General features: G+C 52.3%; 1 protein-coding gene across 1 annotated transcript in view; it reads right to left on the reverse strand.

Annotated features, from left to right (window-relative positions):
• The window catches only part of SH3BP5 (SH3 domain binding protein 5), a 61,713-nt gene that overhangs the window by 31,298 nt on the left and 18,086 nt on the right, over nt 1-12,329 (reverse strand). Inside the window, exon 3 of the mRNA XM_084903311.1 lies at nt 2,518-2,646. Within this exon, the coding sequence (XP_084759437.1) occupies nt 2,518-2,646 (129 nt within the window). The remainder of the gene's footprint in view (nt 1-2,517; nt 2,647-12,329) is intronic.

The following is a 12,329-nucleotide window of genomic DNA, read 5'->3' on the forward strand; positions in this document are numbered from 1 at the left end:
ACAAGGGTGGGGACTGGCAGGGATGAAATGCAAGCCCGGGGCCTCTGTTCGACCAGAGACAACCCAGGGGGCAAAATAAGCAAGAAACACTCTGCTGCTCAGGGTTCCCCGCGTCCCACGGGCTCCGCCCCCTCGTCACCGCGTTCCCGGCCACACACTGAAGGCCAGATGGGCTGGCGGATACGTCAAAGCCACCTTAGAAACAAGCTCCGGCTCAAGGAAAAAACCCTCAAATAAATCAAAGCCAGCTCCCTGCCCCCAGCTGCGCCCAGAAAGAACACACAGGTATCTCCTACATCCCCCTGGCAGGCGTTAGCCTGGGTTTTCCCAAAACCACAGGTTGGGCCTGACTCGCTAGCAGGAAAAGGAGTTGACACCAGGAACAATGACAAACCACAGGCCGGACAATGACAAACCTTTGTCAACTCTACGGAAAGCCAAGCTGAGGGAGAAGTTTCTCCCTTTGTCCAGTCTCCATTGTTCCGCTGAGCCTCTGGTGGGATGGACACGGTCATCCCAGACATATAATAAAACCTTCCTGCAGTATAATCTTTAAAAAAATAAAAAATAAAAAGCCGAAACCGGTTTGGCTCAGTGGATAGAGCATCGGCCTGCAGACTGAAAGGTCCCAGGTTCGATTCCAGTCAAGGGCATGTACCTTGGTTGTGGGCACATCCCCGGTGGGAGGTGTCCAAGAGGCAGCTGATCGATGATTCTCTCTCATTGATGTTTCTAACTCTCTATTTCTCTAACTCTCCCTTCCTCTCTATTAAAAAAAAAAATCAATTGGAAAAAAAAAAAAAAAAAAAAAAAAAGAGCGATACATCAACTGTCAACAGAAGGTACGGGGGCTTACTTTTCTTCTTTTTGTCTATTTTCGATATTTCCTACCACTTTTTTTTTTTAACGTTTCTTTATTGATTTCAGAGAGGAAGGGAGAAGGAGAGAGAGAGAAACATCAGTGATGAGAGAGAATAACTGGTTGGCCGCCTCCTGCATGCCCCCTACTGGGGACCGAGCCCGCCATCCAGACATGTGCCCTTGGCTGGAATCGAACCAGGGACCCTTCAATCCGCAGGCCGACACTATCTACTGAGCTAAGCCGGTTAGGGCTCCTACCACATTTTTTTTTTTTTTAAATGAAGCCAAAAGCTAAGCTCAGCAGGGATTCCATGGCCAAACTCTCTCTCATTAAGTCCTAAGGATGACCTCCTGAGAGCCGAGGCTGGTCGGTGACCACAGAGTCCCATGGACCAGGATGCGGAGGCCACACGCTTGAAGGGGATGCTCTGAAGGCCTCTGAGCATCCACCCCTGCTCGGCACCCAGAGGGGTCTGTGCACAGAGAAAGGAAGGGGGAGGAGGAAGACCAGAGGAAGAAAACAGGAAGCCCCACTTGGCAGCCTCTGGCGGTGGGCCCCACCCCTTCACCCTCAGGAAGGCCGCCCTGGTGCACAGCCAGCCAGCCAGCCACCTGGCACAGGCCCAGACGGCCCCCGCCCGCGGCGATGAGATGTGACATCCGACCCCTCGGCTGCAGGCCAGCAAGGTCCCCTGGGGCAGAGGGGCAGGGGTCACTCGGAGACCTCTCCGCCCTTCTTCCTGCCCCACCTGCAGAGAGGCAGGACTGGAAGGGGAGGGTGTGCAGGCTCCGGGCAGGAGGCCCTCGGCTGGCGTTCATCTTGAGCTCGGCCAGCGGACAGTGAGTCAGTCCCAGGCCCCCGGGGGCCGGCTGTTATGTGATTAGACCTGATGACTCAGCGCCTTGTCCACGGGACTCAGTGATGGTCATGATCCTTTACGCTCACAAGGGCTCAGAGGAAGGAGCAGCAGGCAGGGACCAGTGTCAGGGATCTTCTCCTTCCCCATCCACATGCCTGGCCATCGGGGGGCTGAGCCCTGGCACAGGCACACCCCGCATCTCAGCGGCAGCCATCCCAGGGAGACACACCCTGAAAGCAGAGCCAGCTTCCCTGCGGCCCCAGCAAGCGCCTGACCGCAGCTGCCCTCTGCTGCCCCTTTCCCGGTCTTGGTGCCTCAGCTGCCTGTTGGCTCTCAGGACAAAGAACCAGTATTTCAAGAGAGGCGAATGGCTAATTGCTCCTACACCAGGAGAAGGAGAGGAACAGAGTCTTCACCTGCTGCCAACAGGCAGTCATTAGGAGAGGGCAGAGCAGGAGCCTGATGTTCTGGAGACATCCTCTCCTCCGCCTGAGCTGGCCCCGCTGCCTGGGGCGTGGGCCTAGGCACCATTTCTGGGGGCAAAGCGGCGCCCACAGGCCCATCCAAGCATCAGCACCCACCCTCTGTGAAGAGCACCCAGAGCCGGATGCAGGCAGTCTGTGGGGAGGGGGTGAGAAGAGCTGACTCCAAATGCAACCAATGACAAAGCCATGCTGTTCCCCATCACACGGAACCCGAACCTCTAACTTGCAGGGGACACGGAAGTCAGAAGGTGCACCCAGCAGCGGCTGGCATGGTGGGCAGAGGCAGGGAGAGGACCCTGGGGCTATCTTACCTGCCGGGCCACCCTCCGCGCCTCCCAGTAGGGCTTGGAGTCTTCCACGGCTTTGCCGATCTTCTTCAGCAGCTCGTCCAGTTTCACCGTGGCTTCCACCAGCACAGAGCGGAACTTCTGCCGAGCATCCTGCAGCCAGGGGAGATGGAGGAAGCACAGCTCAGGCTTAAGAAGGAATCTGGGAAAAGCTGCCTGACCTCACCACAGACACCAAGAATGGGCCTCACTCAACCTACAGGCACCCAAAACCTTCACAGGACAGTGTCTACAGCAGCACCATCCGAAAGGACTCTTTCTGTGTTGCCGGAAGTGTTCTCACATCGGCACTGTCTGGTGCAGCAGCCACCAGCCACATGTGAACACTGAGCACATGAAATTGGCTGGTGAGCCCTGGCTGGGTAGCTCGGTTGGTTAGTGTCATCCTGATACACCAAGGTTGTAGGTTCGATCCCCGACAGGACACATACAATAACCAACCAATGAATGAATAAATAAGTAGAACAATTCGATGTCTCTCTCTAAGTAATAAAAAAGTAAATTTAAGACGAAAAATTTTATATTTAAAAATAATAATTGGCTGGTGAGATTGAGGAAATACATTTTATTTAATCTTAATTAAATATATATATTTATTTATTTATTTATTTTAGAGAGAGAGGAAAGGAAAGGAGGAAAAAGAGAGAGAGAAACATCAATCAGTTGAACCTGTAACCTGGGCATGTGCCCTGACCCCAGGAATCAAACTAGTGACCTGCTGGTGCATGAGATGATTCCCAACCAACCGAGTGAGCCACACTGGCCAGGGCTATATGCAAATTTTAAAAATAAATGTGGCTAATGACTACTATATTAGACAGCACAGGCTAGATGAAAAAGCTCTGTCTAGATCCTCTAGGGAAGATGTCCAGTTGGCCGCCCCAGCAGCTTAGCCCATAATGATGGCTCCATTTCCTGCCCTACCATGGAGTCCTCAATCATATGCCATGGTCAAGATGAAACAGACAGCAAACTGCCCACATGGCAGATCCTGTGCTGGGCCTTGGGCTTGGTCCCTGCCTTCAGGCCACTTCCAATCAGAGAAAGGCATTTACCCATGATAAGGCATTTACAGCCCAGTCCAGAAGTCGGTGCCAGGATGGAGGTGGTACGGGTACCATGGAAACCAGCAGTGGAGACCCTCACTAGGCCAGTAAGACAGAACCCTCCCAGAGCGGGGATATCTGCACAGACGCCTAAAGCAGGAATGGGCACGGGGGAGGGGAGAGGAAATACGGAGTCCCAAGCAGGCAGCAGAGCCCCCAGGAGAACGGCAAGAGATAGTGGCTGCCTCCGGGATGGGTGGCCACCCTATCAGTGGTGAGGCCTGGGGCGGGAACCAGGTGGAGGGGGCAATGTTGAGAGTATGACAATGACATCTGTAATTCTATCAACAATAAAGATTTAAAAAATAAAGATAAGAGCTGGGCCTTGATAAGAGTTTGGGAGAAACAGGCAGGTGGGCCACGTCAGGCCTAACCACAGGGTAAAAGTTGAGAAACAAGACATGGCTGGAGGTCAGGTCAGTATCTCACAGACCCCACATCCCTCTCTTCCTTTTCCCTTTGGCATTTGCCTGATGCTGCCACACCTTGGGTGTGCGTCGGGGAGAGGGGGCGGGGGTGTATGTGTGTGTAGATGGGTGGTATGTGAGGGTGTGGGAGGGTATGTATGTGTGTGGGTGTGGGTGGGTATGTGAGGCTGTGGAGGATGTGTGTGTGTGAGTGTGTGTACCCATGCACACCCATGCCTTTGAGAAAGGGGAAATGGGCACTCGGAGAAGAAGGAACAACACATGATCACCAGCCCTGGGGCTGCCCCAAGACCGAGCAGCCTCGTGCTGGTAAAACACACGCGTTCCATTGGCTGCAAAGCACCTGCCTTGCAAGTAATTACCGGAAAGCGATTTCTAAACAGCAAATGGCAGGGGCGTGGTGGGCCAATGGGATGGCCCCTGGGGGTAAAGGAGACTCCGGTCACTTCTCATTCCATCCCCCCGTCATGCTGTGCCAGACACTTCTGACATTGGCCTGGGTCCCTGCCATCATTATGATTTTCTCTACCTCCCCCCTGGCTGGCCAGGCCCTCAGTCAGGTGGTCTGCCAACACCGGGCCCCCATCCCCACCTGGCAACCACTGGCTAGAAGGGGAGCCGAAGACGCCCCTCAGAGAGATACGGCCCTTTCCGTCCCCACCCCCCCGGTGCCTGAGACACACCGGCCTGTTTCACTCTCTCAGGTTCCCTGCCAACTCCTGGAGGCTTCTGATTTGCCAAGAGCTGTTCTGGTCACTAAAGAATATAACCCACCAACTCCGTCCTCCTATGACAGTGGGCTGCCCAGCACAGATGGACCTTCACTAAGTGGCCGGCACCATCATCAAGGCTGGATTCCACCCATCTGTGTGATCGCTAACACCCTTATCAGGTAGGTGCTGCTGCTGTCATTCACATTTCACAAAGAGGGAAACTGAGGCACAGAGCGAATAGCTAACTTGCCTAAAAGAGACATAGCTGGGAATGGTTTTATACTCAATTTATCCATGATTTATACTCAAGCAATGAATAAAGAAGTACAATTGGGTGAGATGAGTACTGAGACCTTGGTATGCGCACTGGGCAACTGACCCCCAATGGAAAGGTCACCCAACGGAAGTGTCATCTAAGTCAGGCCTTGAAGAAGGGCCTTTCACCAGGTAGAGGAGGAGGGGGGCTAGTGACTGAGGGACTAGCACGAGCAAAGGATGGCAGGGGGGGTGTCCCTGGAGGCTGCTGCGAGGAAGGGCCTGTGTGCCACATTAGGCATCGGAACTTGATGCCATGCACAGTGGGAAACAGTGGGGTTTTATAGCGAGTCTCCACTCACTTTCCATGTGCCCTGTGTGGGAAAGGACTGGAGAATGCCTTCTACCACGAGTAGAAGGAATCGTACTTTACTTTACTATAATAGATGGCTGCCTTGTCCACAGCACTTACAGAGCGCAGCAATGTCGGCATCAGATACTGACTACACAGTAAGTCTGCTGGGAGGAGAGGGGACGATGGGAAAAGTGGGTGTGTGGTGGGGGACAGAGGGTGGAAAGAGTCTGAAATCTCACCTTCCATAGTGGGATGGTGGCAAGTAATAAAACGGAAAACTCAACAAGTAGCCACACGAAGTCTACTATTTAGAATCCCAGAGGTAAATAACTACATGAACAGCTAACATGTGTTAGACTCATCTATTAAACTGCCTCTAAGGGAGAAAAAAATGGAGGTAGGGTAGAAGACTAGAATACTAGTGGGGTGACCAGCCAGTGTGGTTCAGTGGTTGAGCACTGACCTATGAACCAGGAAGTCACAGTTTGATTCCCAATCAGGGCACATGCCCAGTTGCAGGCTCAATCCCCAATATAGGGGGCATACAGGAGGCAGCTGATCAATGATTCTCATCACTGATGTTTCTCTCTTCCTCTCTCTGAAATTTAAAAAAAAAAAAAAAAAAAAAACTTATTTAAAAAATAAAGAATACTCGTGGGGGTTTTGTTTGTTTGTCTCTTTTTATTGTGGCAAAACACCACATGGATTTGTAAGCAGATCTGGGTTTTACCAAAGAGTGAACCAGGCTCCTCAGGGGACTCTGGTGGGCGGTTCAGGGTCCACCGGCCTGGTTAAGTGTGTTACCACCAAAGGGATTGAACCCAAGAGACTTGCTTTGAGATCAGCATCTCCCTCCGTCAACAGGCTGTGTTGCCAGGGATGATGATGTATGACTGGCTGACGTCCAACCACAAACAAGCCTATTCATCCGAGATGTGTGAAAAGCCAAACACAAAGCCAGCCTTCTCCCTGACTAGATAGAGCGGACCCAGTTTTTCCACCGCTCCACGGAGGATCGGAGCGACGCCGGTGACAATTCTCCACAAACACTGGGTTTGGGGACCCACAGCCAAAACCTTTCCTGCCTGTCTAACCGAACTGCCCTGATTTCCTGGGCCTCCCCTGGTCCGGGAGTAGACTGTGACCCAGGCCTGGCCAGGTGGTTGTGGATACTCTCAGCCTCAGGGCTAGCTGAGGGAGGAACATCAGAGCCAATGACCCGTCAGTACCGAGAAGACTTCCCTCTGGGACTTTCTGGAAACGGTGAGAAAGAGGAATTTCTCCCCTGAGAAGGCTTAGTGATTGGAATGAACGCCTGCAGCAGATGGCAACCATCTTGGCACCATGAGGGGAGAGCCTGATAAAAGGGGGAAGAGATGGAGGGGGGATGGAGGGGGTAGGAGGTGAGGGGAGTCCCAATGACATCTGAGCTTCTGGACCTAATAATGCTTCCCAGTTTAACCACTTTCCCTGGAGCCCAAACTAGCACACACACCCCCAACTGTCACCACTGCTTCTTATGTTGAAGCGGATTGGAACTAGCTTTCTGTCACTTGCGATCAAATCAAGTCATAAAAAAAGGATTGAAAAACAGGCCCGAAGGACGTCCAATTTATATAGACAGGAGGGGATGGTCCATCTACAGCCCATACTTAAATACGGAGAGCTGATGGAGGGCGCTGCCCCCGACAATAGACAATACGGCGTGTGTGCAAGGAGCAGAGCCTGGGAGTGTGATTCAGCCGAAGATGTATAAAACTTTTCTTTAAATCCATCTGAATGCCAGCTGGCCGCACCTGAAGCCAGCTCGTCTCCGCTGAACCTGTGCTTTCTGCCGTATTTCCTAGAAATTTCCGAGAAAAGGTGACTGCGGTCCTTTGTCTCCTACCATTGCTGGCAAGTGTGTCTCCCACGATCAGAGGGGAGGCTGCTTGCGGGGATGTCCAGGGAGGAGAGAGAGCCGTTCTCTCCATAGGAGGTCGGGGGAATGAGCAGACCACCCCCATGTAGGAAAACAAGCCACTGACTCTCCAGGGCTGTGGACAGGCGGACTTTTTAGCTCAGCCCTAGAAGGAGCTCTAAAAGGGCTCCCTCTGCTCGGACGAGGCCTCAGATCTTCCAATCTGAAGACGGTGCCATCCATTAGGTGACGCAGGCTGAGGGTAATTGATTCAAGCGAAGGACTGCTGACGGCGGCTGAGTCCCCAGTGTGAATGTGCTGACGGTGGCTGAGTCCCCAGTGTGAATGTGTCAGTGTGTCACAAGCACAGGCCTGCATCAGATAAGAGCTCCGGCTACACCAAGCCAGCCGGCACCAGCGAGCCTTGCAAACAAGGGCCGGGTGTCAGAGTGCTGGTTCCTGGCCAGCCCGCTCACCTCAGCCTCCATCAGCTCACCTGTGAGCTGAAAATGACGGCCTTCCCACTTCTCAGAAATGCCCCCCAGGACCCAGGGAGATTAAGACCCAGGGATGCCAGTTTTTAAAAATAGCTGGCCTACAAAGTAAAGATGACACCACGCTTCAGAAGGTCCTCACTAATGCCATTTATAAGTACACCGCGTTCAGAGCGGAAAGCCAGATTTCACAGGCGTTATCTGCACCTCACAGCAACCTGCAGGACCGGCCCAGCCAGAATGACCCTTCTTCCCGTAGACGGGTAGACAGGGGGACAGGAGCCCTGGGGGCCCAGTGCTGCTTGGCCTGAAGTCACATGCAAATGTCACACTCAGACAGAAGCGCAGACCTGTAGTCTTTTAGTCCAATGTGCCTTCCACTTCTCCGGTGGTTCTCCAAGTGTGGTCCGGGGGACCCTGGCGTGGGGCCCCTCCCTGAGACCTTTGCTGGGAGTCCGTTTTCATAACCAAGCTAGACGTATCTGCCTTTTCCACCTTCGTTCTCGAATCCTGAGTGCTCAGTGGAGTTTTCCAGAGACTCCTTGACATGGGGCATCGCAAGAGGTGGGACGCAGAAGCTGACACGAACATCCAGCTCTTCTACTGGGCCAGACGTGAGAAGGCTGGCAAAAATCACCGACAATTACATTCGTGTCGTGAATTTTTTTTTTTATGTGAGGAAATTGTTATGTTTTATAAAATATTATTATTTATGTTAAGATGTAATGGATGTGTGATTTTTGTGGGTTTTTAAATGTGTTTCTATTGATTTTAGAGAAGGAGGATCGGGGAGGGGAAGAGAGAGAGAAACTTGGAAGTGAGAAAGAAGCATCGCTCCGTTGTCCAGGGATGGATCCTACAACCTGGGTTCGTGCCCTGATCAGGAATCGAACCGGAACCGGTAACCTCTCAATGCTCAGCCAACGGAGCCACACCGGCCAGGGCAGTTTATAAAATTATTTTAGATTAATAATATTCATTTATTTATTTATTTATTTATTTATTTTTGTTAATCCTCACTCGAGGATATTTTCTCCATTGATTTTTAGGGGGGAAAGAGGGAGACTGGTTTATGGTTTTGTTTTTTTTTTAATAAATTAATACAAGTTTTTGAAATGTCTTACTTTTAATTTTTAACATGGCAAATGCAGGTGAGGTGCTGTTCACAAAGCAAAAGCTCTCTGAGGTACTCAGTGATTACAAGAGTGTATGAGGGGGCCTGAGGCAGGAAGGCAGGACCTTGCTGCCCCCTCTGGCCTGGCCTGCAGACCCCCGTCTCATCCAGGAACACCTGCGTGTTTTCACTAACAGTGAAGCCGCTGTTCCTTCTCAGACCGTTCTTTAAAGCCTCCGCTGGTGCTACCCTGTCTTCACAGCGCCTTCTGCACTTCCTGGCGCTCGCCTCGCTAATCTCCTCTTTAAGACGGGGGTGGCCGGTCCCGGCTCGGAGCCGTCCGCCGAGAAGGGATTCTGCTCCAACGTGATAAGCTGAACAATAAGCCCACGGGCAGCAACCAGCACTGCTTTCACAGTCCCACGCTGTGCCGAGATGAGGAGCGCACTTTCGTTCGTACATCCCTTCAATAAAACGCTCGCTTTAAAAACCCATTTCCCTTTCCTGGTTTTCCATTTACTGCTATAAATTCTCCTTTTCGAACTGAAGTAAGAGGGTGAATCAATTTAAGGAAAAATAGGGAATAAATAGTACATTCAGAAAACTAGGATTAGGCAAAAATGATGACAGCAGCCAGAGAATGACCAGTTAAGAACCATAAAGCTCGCATCCTAGAATCCTATATATTATAATAAAAAGTTAATATGCAAATAGACCGAACAGCAGAACAACCGGTCGCTATGATGTGCACTGACCACAAGGGGAGCACCACTCAGCCAGAAGCTGGGCTGACGCAGCGGCGGCGGGAGCCACTCCTACCTCCGCAGCAGTACTAAGGATGTTCGACCCCCGAGGGGTCCTGGACTGCGAAAGGGTGCAGGCCAGGCTGAGAGACCCCTCTACCCCTCACTCCATCCCCCCACCGCGCCCCCCACACTGCCCAGTGCACAAATGTCATGCACTGGGCCTCTAGTTACACAATAAAAGGTGCCACTGGAAACGTTTTGACTTACCAACCGGTTCTGAGATACCTGAAATGTTCTAAAGTTTACTAAAAATCATGTTTTCTTTTCATCCTTCCAACCTATTCTTCTTTTTTTTTTTTTCCCCCTTATTTTTTCAGAGAAAAAGGGAGAGAGATAGAAACATCAATGACGATAGAGAATCATTGATGGGCTGCCTTCTGCATATCCCCCGCCCTGGGGATCGAGCCCGCAACCAGGGCATGTGGCCTTGACCAGAATTGAACCTGGGACCTTTCAGTCCGCAGGCCGACACTCTATCCACTGAGCCAAACTGGCTAGGGCTCCAACCTATTCTTTATAAGCACCGTAGTAGCTACTAAAACACACAAAAGCACCCTTTGAACAGTGCTGGGTGAACAGGGAGTAAGACTCTCCAGCCTGATAGAACCACAGGAATGGACTGTCCTCCCCCGTGTTGTCCAATACAGAGGCCTCTGGCCACATGTGGTTCCATGAAGACGGGAACTGTGGCTAGTGCAAATACCATATGTTTTATTAAATTTAAAAACTGTTAATGAAATTTAAATAGCCATATGGGGCTAGTGGTTGCCATACTGGACAGCACAGGCCTGGCTCCTGGACCCGGGGTCTCGCTTGGCTGCCCCCCTGAGCTCACACAAGGCTCCCGGGGTCCTCCAGCTGCCTCCTCTCTCCTTGCCTCTGCCAGCTTTCCGTCCACAGCCCCAGCTTGGGAGCGGTCTTCCTGGCCCCGTGAGAGGGGAGCCAGGACGGTGCAATTCCACCTTCAGGAATTTTGCAGCAGAGGCAGGATCGGAAAGAATGCACCAAGGGTACAGCCAACGCCAAGGGAGCCAAACCTGAGAGGCACAGAGCCAGGAGGCAGCAGAGGCGGGGGAGGTGGAGGACAGAGCACACCAGGAGCTGAAGCCCACCCCGCCAGGGGCCACCACACTCCGATCCCTACGCGGGCCCCGTTCCACAACAGCGATGTCCATCCATCCAAAGACCCCCTTTAAAACAGCTCCGAAGGATTAGAACCTTCATGGAAAATAAATAAGGGGAAGAACAGACCAGGCCCTTCAAACTGGGCGGTGTCAGAAGCATTGCTGGAGACCAGGTGCCCAAGCCCAAGGTCCTTCCCTTTCTGACTCCCTTTCTCCCACCTCCAGCCCCAGTCCTGCAGCAGAGGCCCCGGGGGTGTTCGCCGAAGCCACCACTTCCTCCTGTGGAACCGTCCACACGTCAGGCAGAGCCCTGCAGCCACGTTTCTGGGAACAGACTCTCAGGGAACAGAACTGAGGAGCCCAGAGGAGGAGGGAGGGACAGACGCACATGGCAGAGAGCGAGAAGAGAGCAACTGAGAGAACAGCGGGAGGCAGCGGAGGAGGGGAGGTTATCGGGGTTCCTGACTCTGATCCAGAAACCAGAGAGTGGTGCAACCTTATCGATCAAACCAGGGCACTTTCCAGACAGAGAAGGGCCCTATTAGTAATCACACCGGGCCCTAGCCGGTTTGGCTCAGTGGATAGAGCACTGGCCTGTGGACTGAAGGGTTCCAGGTTTGGTCCCAGGTTCGATTCCCGTCGAGGGCACGTGCCTGGGTTATAGGTTCGATTCCAGTCAAGGGCACATGCCTGGGTTGTGGGCTCAGTCCAGTGTGCAGGAGGCAGCCAACCAATGATTCCCTCTCATCACTGATGTTTCTATCTCCCTCTTCCTCTCCCTTCCTCTCTGAAATCAATAAAAATATATTTTTTAAAAATGATAATAATTACGCCGAGCCAAAACCGGTTTGGCTCACTGGCTAGAGCGTCGGCCTGCAGACTGAAGGGTCCGAGGTTCGATTCCAGTCAAGGTCATGTACCTGGGTTCCGGGCACATCCCCAGTAGGGGGTGTGCAAGAGGCAGCTGATGGATAATTCTCTCTCATCGATGTTTCTAACTCTCTGTCCCTCTCCTCCCCTCTCTGTAAAAAAATTAATAAAATATATTAAAAAATAATAATAATTACATCAGGACAACAGGCTTAAACCAAGACTGTTGAGGCAACTGGGACACGCTGGAGACCAGGCACCCCAGCCCCTCCCTATGCTTAAGGCCCAATGATGCTTCCCTCCCTTGGGTTCCATGGCAGCCTCCTTTAATCTTTCAGAAAACGCTCCTTTTACGTAAGTGGTGGTGGGACCAAGGATTGGGGGCCCTAGCCCCAGCTGTAGACCCAGGGGCAGCCCCTGTGCAGCTCGGCGGACATAGTGACAAGGCCAGACCCCGTTTTCTCTTCCCACAGCACCACCCTGTCCGTCTTGCTTGTGACCCAACAAGGGGTTCCTTCCACCAGGAGGGAAAGAGGCAGTCAAGGGCATTTCCTGTTGTAAGTTTCCCTTTTCTGAGGTTAACCAAGTCCTGGGGCTCCTTTTCAGGCCTG

The sequence above is a fragment of the Pipistrellus hanaki genome, assembly GCF_964339955.1.
Source record: "Pipistrellus hanaki genome assembly, chromosome: 13".
Classification (NCBI taxonomy): Eukaryota; Metazoa; Chordata; class Mammalia; order Chiroptera; family Vespertilionidae; genus Pipistrellus; species Pipistrellus hanaki.